General features: G+C 41.6%; 1 protein-coding gene across 2 annotated transcripts; it reads right to left on the reverse strand.

Moving 5' to 3' along the window:
• Positions 1-64: 64 nt before the first annotated feature.
• Positions 65-25,062, reverse strand: LOC121579876 (55 kDa erythrocyte membrane protein). 2 transcript variants are annotated; one of them, XM_041894827.2, is made up of 12 exons: positions 24,644-25,062; positions 10,710-10,838; positions 10,250-10,328; positions 9,987-10,072; positions 9,772-9,840; positions 3,442-3,659; positions 3,052-3,155; positions 2,833-2,913; positions 2,638-2,718; positions 2,331-2,533; positions 972-1,046; positions 65-812 (listed from the first exon to the last, which is right to left on the reverse strand). In XM_041894827.2, exons 1-12 carry the CDS (start codon positions 24,764-24,766, stop codon positions 636-638), a joined length of 1,425 nt encoding a protein of 474 aa, XP_041750761.2. In that variant the 5' UTR covers positions 24,767-25,062; the 3' UTR covers positions 65-635. The 2 variants fall into 2 exon arrangements, with proteins under 2 accessions (XP_041750761.2, XP_041750763.2); XM_041894829.2 differs by having other exon boundaries at positions 3,442-3,638; positions 24,644-25,061.
• Between the last annotated feature and the right edge of the window lie 1,394 nt (positions 25,063-26,456).

Below are 26,456 nucleotides of genomic sequence, written 5' to 3' on the forward strand. Positions count from 1 at the left end.
CAGAGGTAGAATAATTTTGTATTGACACCTTTCACACCAACTGACAGTGAAACTCGGCCAGTAATATGGAGTAGGAGGGAAATGTAATTCAGTTTGAAAGTGCCTTACATGAGGTATACATCTGAGTTGAGACCATTAATGAGGTTGTCAACAATTCACTCAAGATAAGACTTGACAATTTCATGTAGATCACATTTTCCCTGTAATTTTAACACATTACCATATTGACAATATAGCCACGTAAAATCATGACACCCTGTTACAATTAAACCCGAGTTAAGGATACTGATGATGAAACCCTGTCGGGTAAAGTTGTGTTACGTTCACAGTAGTGGTTCTCTATGCATTAACATGCTAACAATCATAGCTGCAGCCATATGGCACCAATCATTCAGCACCTAAAAAGCCAGAAGCACGAAGAGCTTACAAATGTAAAATATCCCTTTGTGGTGAGGTTCACTACTTTCTGAAATAAAATGTTATTGCTTTTTAATGCATTTGTGCAAAACTTAATGACAGTAACCATAGTGATTAGCTGCTACTCAAACAGTGTGGAGTATCAGTAATGTGTGGCCAGGTCTTGTGGTGTGATATTGCAACAGTTTTTGTTAGACTGTTCTTTAGGGGTACACAGGTCAGTAGACCCAGGAAACCGGCACCCATTGTGGGGTGGAAGTGGCTTGCTCTATGGCCGCCTCCACGCCTTTCACACTCTCATCAACGTCGTTGTTAACCAGCAGCACATCAAAGAAGTGTCTGTAGGTGGTGCGGATGGCATCCGACTCCTCCTGGATCACCTGCACAGCTTCCGACTACAAGAGAAGGTACAGAGATGTGTCAAACTCCTGAGAGTTTCAGGATTTTATTACTTATTAGAAAGGTTGATATGGTATAAATGGTTGGAGAGATGCATTTTGAAAGGTCCTCAAATAACCAAAATACCTGGATATAACGAATGAGTAGTAGTGTACCTGGGTAGCTGAGTTGGTAGGTGCAATGAACACCACTAGAGGCGCGAAGTCTGCCGTCCGCAAGAGTTTCAATGTCTTGATAACAAGAAAACGTAAGCGCCATATTATTCATCGGACACAAATGAATTGCAATTCTAACCAACATTAGTATTTTGTGTATATAAAAAAAAAACGATATATACAAAAGTATGTGGACACCCCTTAAAATGAGTGGATATCACTATTTCAGCCACACCCTTTACTGACTGGTGTATAAATTGAGCACACAGCCATGCAAACTTCAGTAAGAATGGTCTTACTGAACAACTCATTGACTTTCAACATGGCACTGTCAGATAGGATGCCACCTTTCCAACAAGTCAGTATGTCAAATTTCTGCCCTGGTCAACTGTAAGTGCTGTTATTGTGAAGTGGAAACGTCTAGAAGCAACTACGGCTCAGCCGCGAAGTGGTAGGCCGAGTGCTGAAGCGTGTAAAAGTCGTCTGTCCTCGGTTGTTACCCTCAATACCGAGTGCCAAACTGCCACTGGAAGCAATGTCAGCACAATAACTATTAGTCGGGAGCTTCATGAAATGGGTTTCCATGGCCGAGCAGCTGCACACAAGCCTAAGATCACCATGTGCAATGCCAAGCGTCGGTTGAAGTGGTGTAAAGCTCGCTGCCATTGGACTCTGGAGCAGTGGAAACGTGTTCTCTGGGGTGATGAATCCCGCTTCACCATCTGGCAGTCTGACGGACAAATCTGGGTTTGGCGGATGCCAGGTGAACGCTACCGGCCCCAATGAATAGTGCCAACTGTAAAGTTTGGTGGAGGAGGAATAATGGTCTGGGGTTGTTTTTCATGGTTTGGGCTAGGCCCCTTAGTTCCAGTGCAGGGAAGTCAACGCTACAGCATACAATGACATTCTAGACAATTCTGTGCTTCCAACTTGTAGCAACAGTTTGGGGAAGGCCCTTTCCTGTTTGAGCATGACAATGCCCCCGAACACAAAGCGAGGTCCATACAGAAATGGTTTGTCAAGATCGGTGTGGAAGAACTTGACTGGCCTGCACAGAGCCCTGACCTCAACCCTATCAAACACCTTCGGGATGAATTGGAATGCCGACTGCGAGCCAGGCCTAATCGCCCAACATCAGTGCCCGAACTCACTAATACTCTTGTGGCTGAATGGAAGCAAGTCCCCGCAGCAATGTTCCAACATCTAGTGGAAATCCTTCCCAGACGAGTGGAGGCTGTTATAGCAGCAAAGGGGGGACCAACTCCAAATTAATGCCCATGATTTTGGAATGAGATGTTCAATGAGAAGGTGTCCACATACTTTTGGTAATGTGTAGTGTACATTAAGTTCTATGCCTACCTGTGGCTCCACATCCAGCAGGGCGATTTTGCCTTGCTCATGGATCTTCTGGATAGTCTCCATTTTGGTTCCAAACATGAACCCCTGGAAGCTGCCATACTCCAGCAGCTCATTCCCAGTGATGCACTTGGTCATGGCATCGTTGGAGATAAAGAAGTACTCCTGCCCGTTCTCCTCGTCCTTACGTGGGGGTCTGGTGGTGTCTGTTGTTTGGATCGAGCCACAGTTAATGCAGGTTGGTGGATTTGGCAAACCAAATTGCTTTCAAATCAGATAGAAGATCATTAGAAGTAAAGGTCATACTTACGTGGTGCGGGGTAGGCAAACTTCTCTGGGTATTTGGTCAGCAACGAGCTTTTGATATGGCTCCTTCCTACACCTGGTGCACCTACACAGAGAGATTACAGAAGGCATTGGAGGTTAATCTACTAACTGTTATTGTGATTTTTTAAAAAAATATGGCAGGCAGGTCTTGATTATGACGATCACATAGGGAGCTTACCAATAAGCACCAAGGTTTTTCTGCTGAAGGCAGGGAGCCGAACAACCTCTTCATAAGAAATCACGTCCAACTGGTCAAAGACTAACAAGGGAGAAAATAATACACATGGGTGGTTTAGGGATCTAAAACAATACCATGCAATGTAGAATACATTATACATGTAGTTAGTATAGGTAGTTCTCAAGATTGTATTGGGTATAAACAAATCACAAGTATTACTAGAGCTGTGCTTGGCCAGATACTTGTCTTTACACTTCTTCTTCTTTCCAAAGGGGCTGCAGGATTGGGTGCCCACTGTGGCCCTGCTTTTACTTGCCACCCGCCTGGAGCAGAGAGGAGAGACTAGGGGTTACTCACACTGAAAACTATTCTCACCTACAATCCATACAACGTTTTTAACTTTAACACATTACCGCTATATATTCGAGCAAAGTGTTCTTTATTTTTGGGTTTAGAGCAAAGTGTGTTTTTCAGCGTCTAATGTTTTTGTTAGGATTAAGATCATGCCAGCTGATCCTTGGGATTCCAGTACTTTAGAGCAACTTTGAGGCAAAAGCTTTTTTATGAGTAATCAGAAGTGGGTGGACTACTCTACTTTGCGGATCATACCTTTCTTGAACTTCTGGGGAGGGGATGATTCCAGCAAAGTCGGCGGTAGAGCTGTCCACCCGGCCTTGCCACCAGTTTGGATCATGCTTGTTGATGATCTGAATGATGTCTCCTGTTTTGAACTTCAGCCCTGCTTCTTTGCATGGGATGAGGTCATCCTTGGCAGGGTCGTAGTCAAACTGAGCCCTCATGTACATCTGTTGAGTAACACACAACAGCTGCACACACAGAGATGGCTGAGAGGACATGATCTCCTTGCTGGGAATTGGGCAAAAATGTTTGGAATATGTGTATTGCGGTTAATATGGTCTTTGCAATGATTTATAGCACTGCAGTTTCCAGCATATGGTAGAATCGTATATTACTCTAAATTAAGGAGATAGTGCAGTGGAAACTTAGATGAAACTTACCTGTCTCAACAGCATCCTAGATGTTAGAGTTAGTTCGTAATCTATCAGTTAATGGGTCACAAATGCTTCCCATGGTATTATGCTCTCCGACGTAACATACAGAGGACATAGTAGCATCCACAGGAGGGATTTGGGCTCCAAAAGGTTATTGTTTTCTATATAATTACCATATAGTTTAGGATAGGCTACTAATCTATCAATGGGCTTTAAATTAGACTGCCATCACTGACCACACTACTCGAGCAGTTATCATTATGCCTGGACATGCTTCTTTTATTCTGGAATTGACAAACATGACTTTGGTTGAAGCGTTTGTCATTGTGTTGTATAACACTGTTTTTCAATTAGTTTACATTTTAAAATTAAACTAATTTCTTGAAATGTTTAATTATTTTAGGTTGCGAGGCAGAACAATCATTATCAACTGCCGCAAATTGGGGGGGTATGATGGTATAATGTGACCAGCAGATGGCAGAGTGAATGAAACGCTGAACACTACCAATGTGTTTCAGTTCAGTTCGCCAGTCTAACATGAGTGATGATCTGTATATCAGGCCACTAGTGGAATCTAATGGTTTTATAGTCACCTGTGTCTTTCATTGGCTTAAGGGGAGGATTCGCCTGACAAAGAACAAACTCTATTTAATAAAGAGGATTTGGGAGAAGACATGATTGGAGGTAGAGGGAGGTACCGTATCAAAGATGTGGTTACGTTTCAAGCATGGTATCATAGAAAAATAACCTTAACACTGTGGTACCTAGTTTATTTGTCTTATTACAATGGAGGTAGTGAATAATAATCCACCAATATGCTGATATTGTCAAAAGATAATAGGAACAGTATTTTGATTATGTTATAGCACGTGAGTAGAGTAGGTTATGAGTCAATGGCACGAATAGATGACACTATAGTGACTGAGGCCCTCTGTAATGACTGTCAACCCCTTGCAAACTAAAGGATGTACTATACAGTGGGGAGAACAAGTATTTGATACACTGCCGATTTGCAGGTTTTCCTACTTACAAAGCATGTAGAGGTCTGTAATTTTTATCATAGGTACACTTCAACTGTGAGAGACGGAATCTAAAACAAAAATCCAGAAAATCACATTGTATGATTTTTTAAGTAATTAATTAGCATTTTATTGCATGACATAAGTATTTGATACATCAGAAAAGCAGAACTTAATATTTGGTACAGAAACCTTTGTTTGCAATTACAGAGATCATACGTTTCCTGTAGGTCTTGACCAGGTTTGCACACACTGCAGCAGGGATTTTGGCCCACTCCTCCATACAGACCTTCTCCAGATCCTTCAGGTTTCGGGGCTGTCGCTGGGCAATACGGACTTTCAGCTCCCTCCAAAGATTTTCTATTGGGTTCAGGTCTGGAGACTGGCTAGGCCACTCCAGGACCTTGAGATGCTTCTTACGGAGCCACTCCTTAGTTGCCCTGGCTGTGTGTTTCGGGTCATTGTCATGCTGGAAGACCCAGCCACGACCCATTTTCAATGCGCTTACTGAGGGAAGGAGGTTGTTGGTCAAGATCTCGCGATACATGGTCCCATCCATCCTCCCCTCAATACGGTGCAGTCGTCCTGTCCCCTTTGCAGAAAAGCATCCCCAAAGAATGATGTTTCCACCTCCATGCTTCACGGTTGGGATGGTGTTCTTGGGGTTGAACTCATCCTTCTTCTTCCTCCAAACACGGCGAGTGGAGTTTAGACCAAAAAGCTCTATTTTTGTCTCATCAGACCACATTACCTTCTCCCATTCCTCCTCTGGATCATCCAGATGGTCATTGGCAAACTTCAGACGGGCCTGGACATGCGCTGGCTTGAGCAGGGGGACCTTGCGTGCGCTGCAGGATTTTAATCCATGATGGCGTAGTGTGTTACTAATGGTTTTCTTTGAGACTGTGGTCCCAACTCTCTTCAGGTCATTGACCAGGTCCTGCCGTGTAGTTCTGGGCTGATCCCTCACCTTCCTCATGATCATTGATGCCCCACGAGGTGAGATCTTGCATGGAGCCCCAGACCGAGGGTGATTGACCGTCATCTTGAACTTCTTCCATTTTCTAATAATTGCGCCAACAGTTGTTGCCTTCTCACCAAGCTGCTTGCCTATTGTCCTGTAGCCCATCCCAGCCTTGTGCATGTCTACAATTGTATCTCTGATGTCCTTACACAGCTCTCTGGTCTTGGCCATTGTGGAGAGGTTGGAGTCTGTTTGATTGAGTGTGTGGACAGGTGTCTTTTATACAGGTAACGAGTTCAAACAGGTGCAGTTAATACAGGTAATGAGTGGAGAACAGGAGGGCTTCTTAAAGAAAAACGAACAGGTCTGTGAGAGCCGGAATTCTTACTGGCTGGTAGGTGATCAAATACTTATGTCATGCAATAAAATGCAAATGAATTACTTAAAAATCATACAATGTGATTTTCTGGATTTTTGTTTTAGATTCCGTCTCTCATAGTTGAAGTGTACCTATGATAAAAATTACAGACCTCTACAAGTAGGAAAACCTGCAAAATCTGCAGTGTATCAAATACTTGTTCTCCCCACTGTATATGTATAGTATATATACAGTGAGGGGAAAAAGTATTTGATCCCCTGCTGATTTTGTAAGTTTGCCCACTGACAAAGAAATTATCAGTCTATAATTTTAATGGTAGGTTTATTTGAACAGTGAGAGACAGAATAACAACAAAAAAAAACCAGAAAAATGCATGTCAAAAATGTTATGAATTGCATTTTAATAAGGGAAATAAGTATTTGACCCCCTCTCAATCAGAAAGATTTCTGGCTCCCAGGTGTCTTTTATACAGGTAACGAGCTGAGATTAGGAGCACACTCTTAAAGGGAGTGCTCCTAATCTCAGCTTGTTACCTGTATAAAAGACACCTGTCCACAGAAGCAATCAATCAATCAGATTCCAAACTCTCCACCATGGCTAAGACCAAAGAGCTCTCCAAGGATGTCAGGGACAAGATTGTAGACCTACACAAGGCTGGAATGGGCTACAAGACCATCGCCAAGCAGCTTGGTGAGAAGGTGACAACAGTTGGTGCGATTATTCGCAAATGGAAGAAACACAAAAGAACAGTCAATCTCCCTCGGCCTGGGGCTCCATGCAAGATCTCACCTCGTGGAGTTGCAATGATCATGAGAACGGTGAGGAATCAGCCCAGAACTACACGGGAGGATCTTGTCAATGATCTCAAGGCAGCTGGGATCATAGTCACCAAGAAAACAATTGGTAACACACTACGCCGTGAAGGACTGAAATCCTGCAGCGCCCGCAAGGTCCCCCTGCTCAAGAAAGCACATATACATGCCCGTCTGAAGTTTGCCAATGAACATCTGAATGATTCAGAGGAGAACTGGGTGAAAGTGTTGTGGTCAGATGAGACCAAAATGGAGCTCTTTGGCATCAACTCAACTCGCCGTGTTTGGAGGAGGAGGAATGCTGCCTATGACCCCAAGAACACCATCCCCACCGTCAAACATGGAAGTGGAAACATTATGCTTTGGGGGTGTTTTTCTGCTAAGGGGACAGGACAACTTCACTGCATCAAAGGGACGATGGATGGGGCCATGTACCGTCAAATCTTGGGTGAGAACCTCCTTCCCTCAGCCAGGGCATTGAAAATGGGTCGTGGATGGGTATTCCAGCATGACAATGACCAAAAACACACGGCCAAGGCAACAAAGGAGTGGCTCAAGAAGAAGCACATTAAGGTCCTGGAGTGGCCTAGCCAGTCTCCAGACCTTAATCCCATAGAAAATCTGTGGAGGGAGCTGAAGGTTCGAAACCTTAATGACTTTGAGATGATCTGCAAAGAGGAGTGGGACAAAATCCCTCCTGAGATGTGTGCAAACCTGGTGGCCAACCACAAGAAATGTCTGACCTCTGTGATTGCCAACAAGGGTTTTGCCACCAAGTACTAAGTCATGTTTTGCAGAGGGGTCAAATACTTATTTCCCTCATTAAAATGCAAATCAATTTATAACATTTTTGACATACATTTTTCTGGATTTTGTTGTTGTTATTCTGTCTCTCACTGTTCAAATAAACCTACCGTTAAAATTATAGACTGATCATTTTTTTGTCAGTGGGCAAACGTACAAAATCAGCAGGGGATCAAATACTTTTTTCCCTCACTGTATATATATATATATCATTCGAGGATTTTTCTTTATTTTTACTATTTTCTACATTGTAGAATAATAGTGAAGACATCAAAACTATGAAATAACACATATGGAATCATGTAGTAACCAAAAAAGTGTTAACCAAATCAAAATGTATTTTATATTTGAGATTCTTCAAATAGCCACCCTTTGCCTTGATGACAGCTTTGCACACTCTTGGCATTCTCTCAACCAGCTTCACCTGGAATGCTTTTCCAACAGTTTTGAAAGAGTTCTCACATTTGCTGAGCACTTGTTGGCTGCTTTTCCTTCTCTCTGTGGTCCAACTCATCCCAAACCATCTCAATTGGGTTGAGGTCGGGGGATTGTGGAGGCCAGGTCATCTGATGCAGCACTCCATCACTCTCCTTCTTGGTGTTGGGTCATTGTCCTGTTGAAAAACAAATGATAGTCCCACTAAGCGCAAACCAGATGGGATGGCGTATTGCTGCAGAATGCTGTGGTAGACAAGCTGGTTAAGTGTGCCTTGAATTCAAAATAAATCACAGACATTGTCACCAGCAAAGCACCCTCACACCATAACACCTCCTCCTCCATGCTTTACGGTGGAAACTACACATGCGGAGATCATCCGTTCAACCACACAGCGTCTCACAAAGCCACGGCAGTTGGAACCAAAAATCTCCAATTTGGACTCCAGAACAAAGGACACATTTCTACCAGTCTAATGTCCATTGCTCGTGTTTCTTGGCCCAAGCAAGTCTCTTCTTCTTATTGGTGTCCTTTTGTATTGGTTTCTTTGCAGCAATTCGACCACGAAGGCCTGATTCACACAGTCTCCTCTTAACAGTTGATGTTGAGATGTGTCTGTTACTTGAACTCTGTGAAGCATTTATTTGGGCTGCAATTTCTGAGGCTGGTAACTCTAATGAACTTATCCTCTGCAGCAGAGGTAACTCTGGGTCTTCCATTCCTGTGGCGGTCCTCATGAGAGCCAGTTTCATCATAGTGATTGATGGTTTTTGCGACTGCACTTGAAGAAACTTTAAATGTTCTTGACATTTTCCCTATTGACTGACCTTCATGTCTTAAAGTAATGATGGACTGTTGTTTCTCTTTGCTTTTTTGAGCTGTTCTTGCCATAATATGGACTTGGTCTTTTACCAAATAGGGCTATCTTCTGTATACCCCCCCTACTTTGTCACAACAGAACTGATTGGCTCAAACGCATTAAGAAGGAAACAAATTCCACAAATTAACTTTTATTACCAGGTGACTACCTCATGAAGCTGGTTGAGAGAATGCCAAGTGTGTGCAAAGCTGTCATCAAGGCAAATAGTGGCTATTTTGAAGAATCTCAAATATAAAATATATTTTGATTTGATTAACACTTTTTTGGTTACTACATGATTTCCATATGTGTTATTTCATAGTTATGATGTGTTCACTATTATTCTACAATGTAGAACATTTTACAAATAAAGAAAAACCCTTGAATGAGTATGTGTCCAAACTTTTGACTGGTAGTGTATATATACCTGCAGTATTTCTCTGATGACATAATTTGGGATATCATGGCAGAACTAGTCCAACAATGAGCATAACTGTGCTTGAATAGTAACCATTTCTTTGATTATGCATGCAATTGAAATGTGATTTAAGGGTGAAAAAAATTACATAAAAAAATCAGTCCAGATAGTAATTATATCCATGTCCATTCAGAAAGGGGAAATGTGCAAATTCAATGGGTCATTTATTGGCTTACCTCACACACAAGAGAGAACCGTGGCTGGTTGGGGATGATTTTCATTGTGACTACTCCGTTGGTATCTTTCTGTAATGGAGGATGACAACCATTTTACTTGCACTCCACACTATCAAAACTATGACTGTGAGATTGCAACATGTCACCCATTCTCTCAGGGGCAGAGGGTTCTTCAGTATATTTTCTTTGTTAAAATAGAGACAGTAGGGACTTGCCAGGATCTTTTGTAGCTGGTCAACAGATTGGTTGGCCACACTCGTTCCATTGATCTCTGCTATTTCATCCCCTTCATGTAGGGAACCTGGAGAAGGACAGGAAATTATCAGCACCAGTACAGAAGACCAGTATGGCCAGAAAGTGTTATCAGGCAAATAACCAATGTCTATTTGCCATACAAGTATGGGGATACTGTTGCTGTTCTAATACAAATTCATTCCAATCACTTCAGTATGTTTGTCGATGTGGTTGAGTTCTGTACCTTGTCTATGTATCATGCCCCCATGTAATATTCTGGCCACAGTGCACTTCTGTTTTCCATTAAATTTCAGAGTCACACCCTAAAGGCAAAAAACATTAAACCAGCACACATCAAGCTGTCGTCAAAATGACAGAGTGAGTCACAGAGATAGAGAGGAGAGACGGGAAGGGAAAGGATAGAGAAAGACATTGGCATCTGAATGATTTACCATGGGCTCTGAGGGATTTACCATGGGCTCTGAGGGATTTACCATGGGCTCTGAGGGATTTACCATGGGCTCTGAGGAATTTACCATGGGCTCTGAGGGATTTACCATGGGCTCTGAGGGATTTACCATGGGCTCTGAGGGATTTACCATGGGCTCTGAGGGATTTACCATGGGCTCTGAGGGATTTACCATGGACTCTGAATGATTTACCATGGACTCTGAATGATTTACCATGGGCTCTGAATGATTTACCATGGGCTCTGAGGGATCTTTTTCAAACGCCACCTCACGTATCCTAGTTGTCTCAGTTCCGTTCATGTGACCAGCACTGCCGTTGGTGTATTCTTCTGCTCCTTTTGTCTCATAGGCTGGCATAACCCCCTATGGAAAAACATGTCAAGACTTAACATCAATAGGCACAGGAGATGGATTCATTTACAATAGGATACTGGGGGGAAAACTCACTGTGAACACAACTGCAGTGTGCTTCTATACGACATGCCATTTTGGATGTTCATCTGGACAAAATGTCATAATCCATCCAAAACATCCAAGTTTGCAGGGCTACCGGGTGTCAATGGTTGGCCCTATTTGTTTTATAAGTTGTGGCACAATGCAATCATGGATAAGCCTTTTGACAATCTCATGCAAAGCACCCAAACAACTCAAAACTCAAAAGCATTGCCAGTTGCAGCAATACAGCTACAATTAGTATCATTTTGTTGACTAGGAATAAATAAATAAATTGTAAATACAATGAGCTTAACATCCTGATCATCTGATGTCAGATTATTGGAACATTGGCATTTCTAGTGGCGTTATAAAAGCTTTTTTCGGCTGTGTCCCAAGAGCCATGTTTAATTCGCAGTTTCAGCATCTGTTCAGGTTTGAAAATTAACTACACATTTTCACCAGCTCATTAGGCAGGGACAACCCATATCCGCTGCTCTGGTTCCCCTGCTAAAAGGTTGTCATGGCTACGCCTGAGTGAGATCATGTTTCGAAGAAAAGTATTGATATGAACAAACAAATCCCTCGTAAAGATTAAGACATCCATTACATCAACACATAGCAACCCTGGCCACTTGACCACTGTCTGGCTGCGAGAACACTGAACTGTGTGTAATGTAACTCAAAGGAATGTGGCCTTTACTGGTGATCCCTCACCTCCACTCCACCCGTTCCATTTCAGCAATGTGCAAACCAGGTTTGATTGAATAGAAGTACAAATGCCAAATGCTTAAGTACACCAAAGTACTCTATGCGAATGACCTTTTTATGACCTTAAAATACCACAGCAGCTAATTCAAAACAGGGATCCAAAAGTAAACCATGAAATTATTTTAAGCAGATTGGAGACACTGGTGCCTTTCCTTTCCTTAGTTCCACACATGGAGAGGACAATAGAAGAGGAGCGGTCCAGATGGGACCTCCTGTGGGATTTGGCCTGCTCTGCTGTGTGGATGTCTCTCCATTAAACACAGTGCTGCACAAGCTTTTATCACACTACCTAATTCACTTTTACTGCTTTCACCCCCGGCCCCATGGGCATTATCATATTGCTAGCCCTGCCAGGGATTAGTAAAACCACTCACGTGGATGGCCATCATACTAATCTAGCCCCTGACTTCTCTGTACATGGACCCCTGGGTGACAAAGGTTACTTACCACCCGTAAGGTGCAGTAATGGAATTAAGCCTCCTATACTCCCTGATGGAACATGCTGCCAGCTCCAGCAGTGTGAGTTTGTGTAATACAAGCTCTGTGGCTTGAGAGATGTTATTTAACATAGATAAGTTTGAGTATCTTTTAACTGATAACTGCAAGTGTCTCTTCATTGTTAACGATCTGAAGCTCTATGGGGACATGGAACGTAATAACATTAATTCAGAGAAATCACAAGGTGCCTTTATCAACCATAGATAAGCTAAGAATTTGTTCAATGTGTTTGACCACATCACGCTGACACAAGTTCATTCGCAATGACTCTGATAGCTTTGTTTTGTTTCCACAGTTATCTGCTCACCCCAAAAATAATTAGGCCTATAAGAATGGGTTAATCTGTCATAGTTATTTATATGAATAGGAATCAGTACGCCAGTAGTCTTGTCTAGTGTAGTCAATTCCACTGACTAAATAACGGGAGATGGCAGTGATGTCTTTGAGGGAAAACAACAAGGCCATAAAAATGACTAACAACTCCAATGGCAATGAGCTGGTCTTCCGTCATCATATTTTCACAAAGCAATTTTCCTTTATCTTATTGGTTTTAGTCTCTCCTTGTCCCTTGTAACTGAGTGGGTCATCATTAGAGTGTGTGTTCTATGGGCAACAATGGTCAATTCTATTATTGAACAATCGTGTGGAGGTTTTAGGACAAGGTCTATTATGCCTATTTCTATACTCACCACCCCCCAGAAATCCTCCTAAAGTTGTCTGCCTCATAGGAATACAGATAGATTTTGAACAAAGATTGAAAGCCAACTGTCAAACTTGTTACCGCTGTTACTTACAGCCTGATCCTTCACCCAACCACTTTGACTGGGTCTAAAAACATTTCAGGAACAACCAGTTTGATGTTTGTCTGTTTTCCCCCTTTAAAGAGGAGCTGTGTACACTCTGTACACTATCTCAATATGGACACGCCGAGGCTCTATTGTGAAAAAAACTGGTTATGGGGAGCCTTGAGAAAAATGCTGAGGTAGGAAAAATTAACCCTGATCCTGACCATACCTCCCCTGACTGAGAATGACAAAAGGATACTGTCAAAGCTTGACAGAGGCCATTTTCCTTTCAACACAAACCACAATAGGCTGTGGATTCTTTCCAACATGTGAATAGACTTTAATGTTAAAACAACAGTGAAAACAAAAATGACCAAAGACAGATGTTAAGATTATGTGCCCTGTTTGGTGCAGCTGCAGCAGCCACTGGCCATGGGGAGTGAGGGGGCCTAATCATGCAGAGTGCATGGGAGATTCCTCTTCCCTACGGGGGATACATTCCCTACGGCGTGTCTGTGTGTCTGAGGTGGAACACAACAAGGTTTCAACACCATGTGGACTAGTCTGCAGTGTTCTAGTAAAAGCCTAGAGGTGTCTTGTGGTCATGGTGAGTAAACAAGTTGTTTACTCTGCAACATAATACAGATATTTACAGGAGACCAGTACCAGGAGTGTAGAAATAGTCTCTGTCATAACACATGTAGTGGAACACTCTTCAGACTGGATCCAAGGTAAACACTATTATAACATCCCCATAGGGCCATAGAGTGCAGTATGCTGCATGTTTACCAAGACGGACCTGTCGTGGCCTGTTTTGAAAGAAACTGGTAGGGGACACATCACAACAGTTTCATCATCATACAAACAAAAAGGTTGAAGTTCACTAATCATATTGTTCAGCACACAGGACTAAGTCATAAAGAGACAGGCTCACCCAGCCTTAAATCCCCCTACAAGGTGCTGACCCTGGTTGGACTGCGAAGGAAGTCACATGTCCAAAGGAAACTGCCAGACTTTGGTCTAAAGGGTAACTGGTATCATCTGGATAATTAATATCTTTAATAGCAGAAAACAGCTGAGGTCAGCTGAAGAACACACAGCACTTGCATTTCTTGAACAAGCTTACTACAAAGTTGAAAAACGTAGACTTTCCATTTTTGTGTGAATGATGACCCGGGCATACTTGGTTCCCACTGTTACCAGCCGACCTTGATGAACTGTCTGCCTACTGGGCTGTGATTTTAAGGTCAGCTTTGTATAATTGATGAGCTTTAGTTTTCCTGAAGCTTTTTTTGGAACTTCTCGAAAAGGGAAACCAGGGATTTTTACAAGATCCATTTCCATAGTTACAGCCAGGAATGAAAAAGGTGTGGGTCTAAAGCCAAGGTGTCAAACATACGGCTTGCAGGTGGTTTGAGTAAAAAAATAATATATATATTATATATATAACTCAGTATACTTTAAAACGACTATCATTTGCTGAGTTTCAGTGCGGCCCTCCGGACCAGGTTGAAGACCGAATGCGGCCCCCGGGGCAAAATTAGTTTGACACCCCTGGTCTAAAGTGAGACAGAAAAAGTAGAGCTGACAGCCATTTAATACCCAATACAGTTTGAAAGTTAGTTTGCCAAGTGAGCTATCAACAGTCCAGTTACAGCTAAAGTCTCTTCTGTTATCTCAAAATAACAAATTACCTTCACCATATCTCGTAACATGGACACATAGTGCCTTTGTCCAAAAGAGTCCTGTTACTATGTCATGTGAAATACAAAACTTGTTATGCTGTTACAGTCAAATTAGGCAAGCACCCACTGTAGATATTATCAGTTTGACAGTAAACAAAGAGGGTAATCCTCCTCAACAAGTAACACAGTTTAACTATAGCATTATTAAAAGATTACAGCCGCTCATGGTATAATCCCTCCCAATGTCGCTTTAGCAGAGTAAGTATTCTCAATCATTTTCTTTATCTCATAATGCTGAACTAGTCAACAGGATTCAGGAATACCGAATGATACCCTATCTAAAAAAAAAACTTCACGCTCCAAAGTGCCAGGGTGGATTCAACTGTGGAGCTCCTTGGCATTCCCAGTCTCCCAGAAGAAAAACACTATGTTCTTCTGTGGCTTCCTACTTCCACTGCACTGAGCAGTGTCAGATTACGAGGTGGGTTGGGGGAGGGTCTCAGAGTCAAAGAAAAACAAGCTGGTCTTGAAGCCTTGGGGTCTTTTGTACATGTGATTTCCTAGTTGTCATTGGTGTTGACCCCTGACCTCAGTGTGTGAACAGCAGGCCTCTGGGAGTTGTAGTCATCCACCAGTGATGGAAGCTTGGTTATTGATGACTATTTATGACTCCCTGATAAAATAAAGGTTAAAACATAATCATAATTGAAGTGGGGAGGGGAGTAGTGTCAAAAACAACAGAGACTAAGGGCCATGTTTTGAATCAACATTACAACACAGCTATAGGGCTCAGTGTTGTGTGCTCTTTCATTCATCTGTGGTTCCCATCACCTAATCCAGTGTTGATAACATTCATCTGTTATGTTGGAATGTAGGATATTCTTCTATTCTTTTAGATAAGAAATTAACAGGAGGATTTACACTGGGTGCTGTGAATATGGCTGTAAAAACGCGATTTGAAAGACAAAGTGTTCCAGTGAAACAGCAACAACACAAAATTGCTAGACAAACAGTTCAAGGTACCAACTGGATCTAATGTCTCTATAATCAAACCCTCCCACACATACCAGGGTTAGGTTAGGGTAGAATTCCAGCCAATAGGCTGAGAACTATTGATCCACAAGACCTTGCAGGGCCACAGCGGTAAAGCTGCGTTTACAAAGGCAGCACAATTAGGATATTTTGCCACTAATTGGTCTTTTGACCAATCAGATCAGCTCTTTGGCCAATAATTGGGCAAAGGATCAGAATTGGGCTGCCTGTGTAAACACAGCCTAATGCAGTAAATATCTGTGAGCCCCTCCCTATATCTTAACATAAATGCTACAATAAATGGCATTCAAAATATAGAAGAAAATATCAGACAAGCTTCTGCCTACACTCACATATTCAGTTGTAGGCATTTTGTTTAGTCAAGCACATGTTGGATGAGTCCCACTTCACAATAAGTGTTGCTAACCCATACAGTATGTATTTATATTGTAATTACAACTACAGGTACAGTGTAAAGTGGTGTGGTTGGTACTCATTGTTACATAGTACTTAGTATGTAGAATACACAGTTAACCATTTTGTAATTACACAACCAGCAAACAGGTACCATAATTTCAAGTAAGCTTGATACAAAAAGGAGCGCAACGTTATTCATGAGGACATGTTTTTGGGTTCAATGAGAGGATGAGAGCATAGAACATAACACAAGCACATCCGCAATGTTCTAGTGTCTGTCTGTCCCTTTTTTAACTGCACCGATGATACGTGGGTTTAGGATGGGAGACATTGTGCATTAGGCAGACATGGCTGTGTGTCTATTTATAGAAAGCTGCAGTTCTTTAGCCTGGAAGATTAGGCTAGTGTCCAGTGAAACATGACTCAGCTTATGTGGCAGGCAGGAGCAGGCTGAGTCTGCACACTCCAGGCAGCTATCACACACAGGAAGCCTTATTCACACACAAGCAAATACAAACATACTGCACTCTAATCGATCTGGTTGAGTAGTTTTTCGCAAAATACACACTTGCAGTCCAGGCAAGCATCAAAAAGATGGAAAGGTAAAGTCAATGTTGGACACATACACACACACACACACACACATACACACACAAAGAACGAGACACCAGCACTCATCTCTATGATATTCCTAAGATAAGATATTCGTTTGCCTCTTCAAAGCAGATGTGATCCTGACTTGGTGAAAGTCCAGATCTCACAATAGATGATGATTTCACATTTCAGCTTCTCCCTGAGGTACTGCTGCACCAGGTAGTTACACCTGTTGCTGATGTCAGGGAAATAGTCTCCATGCAAGGCTTCCCCTCTCAGCTCTCAACGTTTAACCATGCCAAAGTTGCTACTTCAAAGTCCTTGTTGGAAGTGTCATGACTTCTTTCAAACTTGATTGCCTGGCTTACTGTATCACTCATTAGCTCCTTCTTCCCTGATCAAGCAGAGTATTTTAACCCGTCATTCCACTTCAATAGAGGGGTGACCCCATAGAGATCCTATTAAATTACTAGAGGGGCTATGTCATAATCCCTCAAAGTTCCAGAATGGGGTGATAATGGCAGCCATCAGTCAGGGAGAAATCCAAAACCAGTCTAATTGGAATGAATGGCAGTAGAGGCATAGGTGATGCATTTCCTGCTTTTACTTATGCAGTAACATAAAAGTAAGGCATGTGATGTAACAGAAATGGTGTAATAGAAAATATTGTCACCCCCAAATATTGTTGTATAATTATAAATAAAGTTCATACGGGTTTTATACAAACTATCTGTATAAATAGCCTCTAATATATATATGCAAACAGACCATAAACGTCTACATTTTTGTTTTCTTGGAAAGCTGTGAGTGTTATCATATGATACAATGTCAGTACTTGCATTTACAAGTTGTCTAAATCCTATCATCAACCGATTTCAGACAGTGTAGGGCTGTGGATTGACTGCATTGTTTAAATGGAATGTTGGCATATTGGCAGTTAATTTGAATCATTCATCTAAAACTGTGTGGCTATAGCTACAGTGAGGGAAAAAAGTATTTAATCCCCTGCTGATTTTGTACATTTGCCCACTGACAAAGAAATTATGAGTCTATAATTTTAATGGTAGGTTTATTTGAACAGTGAGAGACAGAATAACAACAAAAAAATCCAGAAAAACGCATGTCAAAAATGATATAAATTGATTTACATTTTAATGAGGGAAATAAGTATTTGACCCCCTCTCAATCAGAAAGATTTCTGGCTCCCAGGTGTCTTTTATACAGGTAACGAGCTGAGATTAGGAGCACACTCTTAAAGGGAGTGCTCCTAATCTCAGTTTGTTACCTGTATAAAAGAGACCTGTCCACAGAAGCAATCAATCAATCAGATTCCAAACTCTCCACCATGGCCAAGACCAAAGAGCTCTCAAAGGATGTCAGGGACAAGATTGTAGACCTACACAAGGCTGGAATGGGCTACAAGACCATCGCCAAGCAGCTTGGTGAGAAGGTGACAACAGTTGGTGCGATTATTCGCAAATAGACGAAACACAAAATAACTGTCAATCTCCCTCGGCCTGGGGCTCCATGCAAGATCTCACCTCATGGAGTTGCAATGATCATGAGAACGGTGAGGAATCAGCCCAGAACTACACGGGAGGATCTTGTCAATGATCTCAAGGCAGCTGGGACAATAGTCACCAAGAAAACAATTGGTAACACACTACGCCGTGAAGGACTGAAATCCTGCAGCGCCCGCAAGGTCCCCCTGCTCAAGAAAGCACATATACATGCCCGTCTGAAGTTTGCCAATGAACATCTGAATGATTCAGAGGAGAACTGGGTGAAAGTGTTGTGGTCAGATGAGACCAAAATGGAGCTCTTTGGCATCAACTCAACTCGCCGTGTTTGGAGGAGGAGGAATGCTGCCTATGACCCCAAGAACACCATCCCCACCGTCAAACATGGAGGTGGAAACATTATGCTTTGGGAGGAGCTGAAGGTTCGAGTTGCCAAACGTCAGGCTCGAAACCTTAATGACTTGGAGAAGATCTGCAAAGAGGAGTGGGACAAAATCCCTCCTGAGATGTGTGCAAACCTGGTGTCCAACTACAAGAAACGTCTGACCTCTGTGATTGCCAGTAAGGGTTTTGCCACCAAGTACTAAGTCATGTTTTGCAGAGGGGTCAAATATTTATTTCCCTCATTAAAAAGCAAATCAATTTCTAACATTTTTGACATGCGTATTTCTGGATTTTGTTGTTGTTATTCTGTCTCTCACTGTTCAAATAAACCTACCATTCAAATTATAGACTGATCATGTCTTTGTCAGTGGGCAAACGTACAAAATCAGCAGGGGATCAAATACTTTTTTCCCCTCACTGTAGCTAACAAACATTCAGAGCAGATAATCTTCAAATTCATTGTTTTGCACAATATCTTATCACAGCACCAGCAAACCATGGTTGTCCAACTCCCTTACCAAAATGGCTGACCTTTAAGACCATCATAAGAAGGTTAATGTCCATTCTAGTATTCTGATTCCTAATTCTATGGGTGACCCATTCCTCAAGTAAATCCCCTCAAACTCCAGGCAGTAGAGGCCCTACTGTGCACCTTAGCCTTAATCCTCTGACCCTGGCCAGGCCTATTGTCCAATCATCACATACCAAGAAATCCCCCCTTGAGACAGACAAAGAACAAGAGGGGCCTTGTTCGTTAACCTCCTGCTTGCATCTAATAGGTACACCTGGCTCTGCATGTTTCCCAAGCAAGCAAACAAAGACAAGGACCTGGGAATGTCATCCTCATCTAGGGGACCAATGGCACTGAGGGGATTAACGGTCTACTATAGTAGTGCCTCATCAAGAGGCTGATAACATTAAGCCCTCACCTGTGGGGTCAAAAGTCCACAGTGAAATGTGTGATTGGAATGGGAGCATACTACTACTGTAAGACCCTTACTTGACACGTGGAAGTCTTTCACAAATAATTAAGAAGACAGATGTATTAAAACATCCAGAGCAGCTGTCTGTTTGGAAAACATCCCTTGACGTTATTGACGCTCAGGAACGTTTCTATCATTTTGGGGGCCCTAAGCGAGATTTGGTTGGGGGGCCCCCTCACGGTCTAAACATTTTAGTCGCCCCCCTCTTGGCGGAGGAGAGAAAATGTAGCAATTTTAAAATACATTTCATGAGATTCTACTCATTTTGCCATGTGGCGGAGCAAAAACCTTGCAGTTTTAAAGCTAATTTCCTGCAGTTCTACACCTTTTGCCATGGGCTGGAGAGAACATTTAGCAGTTTTAAAGCAAATTTCCTGCAGTTCTACACCTTTTGCCATGGGCTGGAGAGAACATTTAGCAGTTTTAAAGCAAATTTCCTGCAGTTCTACACCTTTTGCCATGGGCTGGAGAGAACATTTAGCAGTTTTAAAGCAAATTTCCTGCAGTTCTATGCATTTTACCATGGGATGGAGAGAACATTTTGCAGTTTTAAAATGAATTGCTTGCAATTGTACACATTTTGCCATGACTCATGCCATGTTCATGTGATATCTGCGTGAGAAAAATCAATAGGGGCCCCCGGGAGGTCAGAGCCCTTGGGCACACAAGTGCCTGGTCAGTAATTTGGCCATGATTATAATAATAATAATAATAATATGCCATTTAGCAGACGCTTTTATCCAAAGCGACTTACAGTCATGTGTGCATACATTATTGTGTATGGGTGGTCCCGGGGATCGAACCCACTACCCTGGCGTTACAAGCGCCGTGCTCTACCAGCTGAGCTACAGAGGACCACGATTACTACAAGGTTTAGATAGCTGGCTAAACTAACTTACCTAGCAATCTATAAAATGTTAGCTGACATGGCCTAATTGAGTGACTGTCAGGTGACTGATATAACAAGATGAAAACTTACACATTTGGTGCATTTCCATTGAGATTTACCCCCAGCCTAGTTGGCCGCCAGTGTTTTATGTTAATGTGTGTAAGGTCTAGTGTTGTTGTGTTTCCATCAGGAGTGTGACACTTAAAGTGGAACTGACAGCATTTTATCAACATGAAATCTTATTAAAATGTGTTCATATACACCCCCAGGAAGAATATGACACATTTTTTTCCCATTTTCTGACAAGCGAGAACTTAAGATATGGTCATTTTCACGTTTTCATAAATTCACAGAATGTTTGGGAATGACGTATAGTAAGACATTTGTGGAAATTCTATAGCAATATAGAGTGGGAAAGCGGCCGTGCGTTTGGACAATTAATAGGCACTGCAGTAAATAAAACCTAATAGTTCAGCATAGCTAGCTAGCTAGCTAGCAAAGCGATTCACATTTCTTGCTAGCTAACCAAATGACACTTGCATCTCTAGCTGTAGCCACCGAAAAACGATATAAGGGGAAAAAGTCAGTCACTCACCCACTCCTCCAATGGCATTACATCCTCCCAGCAACTAGCTAGCTAGCTAACATTAGGCTCCGTGTTTTTAGCTTGCTAAATAAATAGCTACATAAGTAGATACGCTTGCCCAGGGGTGTCAGCGCACGGGTCATACTGAAAAAAGACAACGAATTTACGGGCCAGACATAGCCTATTTGTTTTAACCAAAAAATGTGCAACTGCGACCCAAACTGGCCATTGTTTTATTAGAGAAAATATAGCCTTTCTAATGTCCACTTGTGTACATAGGATGCTGTATATAGCCTTTTAACATATTAAAACAATAGAAGTGATAAATTATATTGGTCCAGCCTTTGCTGCTATGCATGCAGATGTGCATAATATGCTGCGACCCTAATCAAAAAGTATTTAATAACTCCAAATAACAAAAACATATCTATAGGTTGTTGTAACATTTAAACTTAAAACATGTTTAACATTATTTTGCACTGCATGGATCACCGGTTTTAAAACCCGAAGCCAGACTGCACTTTCCCTCTGCTGTGCGCTGTAAACGGGACACACAAAAGGAGCGCAATTGAAGTTGAATTCACTGATGCGAGCGTATCAGGCTGTAATTTCATAAGGTAGATGACTCTGTTGACTCATTTATACTCGCTTGTGACTTGTAGTGCAGCGCATCGCGGGCGCTATGATAGCGGTCCGAAATGAATTGACAACCCAAATCATTGCGTGGGCCGGATAGAAATGTGTCACGCCTTGTGTTTGACACGTGCGCTAGCCTATTAGCCACGTTATGAGTGGCTTGTGATCATTGCCCTTGCTAGTTGGATTGTATTGACATTCCCAGCCTAAGTTACAGTAGTCCGTTTTTGTTAAAAATATTGAGTCATTGAAACTGAAACAGTGCATCCTGAATGGGTGGAGGCAGCAAACAATTTACCAGGCTAACTGTGATTTACAACCTGCTAGCAATATTTTTTGGACTACCAAGAAATGTATTGGTGAATTATATGAATCATGCATTGAACTGCTTCCATCTATTCTGCCAACAATGCCTTACTGTACGTCATGGAATTTTTAGTCAAATAGAACCTATTTTTAAAACCTCTTATAAAGTTGGTTTTGTAGCATAAACTAGGAATTTGATATTTTTTACTGATATTATGATTGTCTGTTTGTTTCATATTTGAAAAGTAGTTAAAATGTTGTCAGTTCCACTTTAAGGCCTATGGCGAGCAGAATCAACAACCTCTGCATCTTTCAAGACTGTTGCTTTGTGAAAAGGTGTTACAGTAACTGTTCAGTGAAAATCTCACTTTTAAACGTTCATATTCTGTTAACTCATACCCAATAAATTGGAGAAAAAAAACACTTAAAAACCCCCACCTCAAACTTGTATCTCAAATAGACATTTAAAAATACTTGCTATTTCCTCATAGAGGATGATGTCATCTTTCTGAGGAAGATGAGCTGGCCAATTAAATCAAATCAAATCAAATGTTATTGGTCACATGCGCCGAATACAACAGGTGCAGACATTACAGTGAAATGCTTACATACAGCCCTTAACCAACAGTGCATTTATTTTTAACAAAAAAAGTAAAAATAAAACAACAACAAAAAAAGTGTTGAGAAAAAAAAGAGCAGAAGTAAAATAAAATAACAGTAGGGAGGCTATATATACAGGGGGGTACCGGTGCAGAGTCAATGTGCGGGGGCACCGGCTAGTTGAGGTAGTTTAAGTAATATGTACATGTGGGTAGAGTTAAAGTGACTATGCATAAATAGTTAACAGAGTAGCAGCAGCGTAAAAAGGATGGGGTGGGGGGCAGTGCAAATAGTCCGGGTAGCCATGATTAGCTGTTCAGGAGTCTTATGGCTTGGGGGTAGAAGCTGTTGAGAAGTATTTTGGACCTAGACTTGGCACTCCGGTACCGCTTGCCGTGCGGTAGCAGAGAGAACAGTCTATGACTAGGGTGGCTGGAGTCTTTGACAATTTTGAGGGCCTTCCTCTGACACCGCCTGGTATAGAGGTCCTGGATGGCAGCGGTCTACTCGCGTTAATATTTTTCATGACCGGTATACGCCCACACCATTCTGTTGTTAGGGTACGCCCACACCATTCCAACACAGAAAAGCAGCTTTTTAACATACTTAATTACCATTTTTTGGAAGGAAAACGATTTCACTCATATTGTAATGAATTATAGGTCATATTTCATAGAAATCTGGAAATACTGGACTTTTACTTTAAAGTTCACAGTTATCCATTGTTATGTAAATGAAAGCTGAAAAGTACCCAGGGCCTTGCCTTGGTTCCAAGTTAAGGCAGGTCCGCCGGAGCCATGGCCCAGTGAGACACGGGTGCCGGCCCGCGTAGATGGAAACAGAAAAGTATTTTGAGTAAAACACTGGGGTAAATCCTCAATGGAAATGCGCCAGTTGTGTATTCTACTATCCTAACTAACAGTAAGTTGAGACCCCGACTGACTTCCTGGCGGCCCCCTAGCGGCTGTGGGGCCCTAAGCAGCCGCTTATATTGCTTATGCCTAGAAACGGCACTGTTGAATCTTATAACTGGAGCATAACACATTGTAGAATTCAGATGCTGTACATGGTCACCACATGTCTAAACAAAAGTCACGAGTTAAAAGTAGTGTTAAAAACTACAGTATCCTAGTAGGCCTATGCTGGCTATTAGTCCCAATGTCAGTCACCTCTTCTGAAAAAGACAACTATCCATTATGTAGACATCACATGTAGGCCTATTTCCCGCTATTGCCGTGAAACAGTTAACCTGATTCAGCTATGGCTGTGTTTAGACAAATCAAATCAAATCACATTTTATTGGTCTCATACACATATTTAGCAGGTATCCCAATTCTGATCTTCTTTCCACTAATTGGTATTTTGACCATTCACATCACATCTTTTCGCATCAGGTCTTTTTCAGAGCTGATCTGATTGGTCAAAAGTATCAGAATTGGGCTGCCTGTCTAAACGCACCCCTTCTGCCTGGTATGTGGTTTACATTTACATTTACATTTACCTCATGTTTCTGTTCCTTGTGAGATAAATAGCAGAACTGAATCTTGCTTATTACTTGTCTGGAACAAACTAAGACAGGATTTGACAAGCACTGAACTTTCATGACGCAGTAATGTCTTGGAGTGACGTAGACTGAAGCTCTGATCATGATAGCCTATATGACATAAAAGGACTGTGTGGTCATCATGTTAAACTATTTACAAATAAGAAAAACCTATATTTAATCATGTATATATTAATAATATATAAATATAATATAAAATAATATGTATAATAATGTATGAAAAACACAAAAAGCACATGAACACCAAGATGATCGTCTTAAACCGGATTGTACCAGCGCTGACCAGCGCATTAATAACCCTGCTTCTTGGACTCCTGCAATGAAGTTGACAGACACATCTGCATAGCTTTTACAACATCACCAAGGAATGTATGTAGGCTATAGCCTACCAGACAGACGTATAGGCCTCCTGCTTATCTGATTAAGACATATTTTCTATCATTATAATGTTATGGCAATCGTATGAATGTATTGTAAACCGCTTACCTTTTCAGGCTTTGGTTTGTTTTGAAGCAGCTGCTCCAGGTACAGGTCGGAGAGGGCTGTTCGAGAACTGTTGACCCGCTCAAGTATAACAGCGGGTTCGTTTTTATTGGATTTTAATGTCATCTTTACTGGTTAGCAAAAAAAGAAAAGTGAACGTAATGCGCCCTTGTTCAAGGTCCGCAATAGGCTGGCCCTATTGTAGCAGAGAAGGGAAAATGAGTGATAAGGAACCCTGGCGGTCTGATAAATTGCTGTTCTGGGTTCAAGTCCGAGGTTCTGATCAATTCGGAGGTATTGCAGGCTAGGCTGCGAGGACACAGCTGACAAAGCAAGTAAACATTCGATTGCTAAAGGGGGCAGGCCCACTGCAGCTTCCTCAGCGGTAGAGCTGTTACGTGTTGCTGGCACAGTCGGGGTCATACCAAAAGTAGGGACCGCGCTCCGAAGAACTACGCTACGCGAGGCTTGAATAAGGGCGGTATTGCACCACCAATGGTTTTCAGCTGACCGCTATATGAAAAACATGGGAAATGCCACACACCACTACAGCCTAGAAGATACTCCTCAGAAATTGTGTTTTCCTCTCATCTCTATGCACTGCAATATAGCTGTCATATAGGCTATCCATATAATAAATAGCTCTACAATACGAAAAAGAGTAGCCTAAACCAACCTGGACTCAGGGGTAGACTTAACATAGTAAACGTAAATCCAGGGATACTGCTTTGGTATGATATGTTACATTTGTATGGTATGTATTAATTTGTGGATGTCCGTCATCCATTTCAGATGATATGTTACGAATTACAATTCGTATGATATGTTAAGAATTGCAATTTGTACAATATGTTATGATTATGCAAAACATATGATATGTTATGAATTCCAATTTGTTATGGCTAATGTTAGCTAGGTGGCTAAGTGGCTAACGTTATCTAGGTTAGGGGTTAAGGTTAGGCGTTAAGGTTAGTGTTAGGAGTTAGGTTAAAGGGTTAAGGTAAGAGTTAGGGGAAGGGTTAGCTAACATGCTAAGTAGTTGCAAAGTAGCTAAAAAGTAGTAAGTAGTTGGAAAGTTGCAAATGAGCGAAAATGCTAAAGTTGTCCATGATGAGATTCGTTTTTTTGCCTTAAGTAATCTTCTGTCTTATATAACCATACAAAATGTAACATATCATACTACTTTGAGTGTCCTGGATTTACATGTACTATGTTATGTGTCATCTATGAGAACAGGCTGCCTAAACATGTGTGCCCCACACTAATAAATAGTGTGATAAATAGATACATAGACCCTATGATAAATAACTAAAGTGCCTTATGAAACCAAGACGCAGAATTTAATGTCTACCAAAATAAGCCTAGAGAAAAGCCCTATCAAACACATTATTTCATATCTGAGTGTTCTTGATAAATAACGCTTGTCTGCCATCCTGTGGTTTAATTATGTTACTGCACCCACGGCCAGAGCCACAGTCACCGCCACATAAAAGGCCATTTTTGTTTGGACAAAATCCAATATCAAAGAAATGTCTTCTGTCTTATCAAAATATAATTGAATGTCCAACTGTAACATTTTTATTGGTTTGTTTTGTGTTTATTTGTTGAAATAAAATAACTAAATAAAAGTTCACATATAGGCTACTCCAAAATCCAAACTCTTATAAGCCATTTCGCACTGGCAACAAACGTCAATTAAACATCTATTCCAAATCAATCAAATCAAATATTATTTGCCACATGCGCCGAATACAACAGGTGTAGACATTACAGTGAAATGCTTACTTACAAGCCCTTAACCAACAATGCAGTTTTT

The sequence above is a fragment of the Coregonus clupeaformis genome, chromosome 13 (assembly GCF_020615455.1).
Source record: "Coregonus clupeaformis isolate EN_2021a chromosome 13, ASM2061545v1, whole genome shotgun sequence".
Taxonomy (NCBI): Eukaryota; Metazoa; Chordata; class Actinopteri; order Salmoniformes; family Salmonidae; genus Coregonus; species Coregonus clupeaformis.

What these genes read in the sequence shown, in the direction of transcription:
- LOC121579876 (XM_041894827.2), bottom strand. Translation starts at nt 24,766, where the DNA reads ATGACATTAAAATCCAATAAAAACGAACCCGCTGTTATACTTGAGCGG. An exon ending in ACAAACCAAAGCCTGAAAAG is followed by an intron (nt 10,839 to 24,643) that starts GTAAGCGGTTTA and finishes GTTTTTCCATAG; the next exon opens with GGGGTTATGCCAGCCTATGA. An exon ending in TCTGGCCAAGCACAGCTCTA is followed by an intron (nt 2,914 to 3,051) that starts GTAATACTTGTG and finishes CTCCCTTGTTAG; the next exon opens with TCTTTGACCAGTTGGACGTG.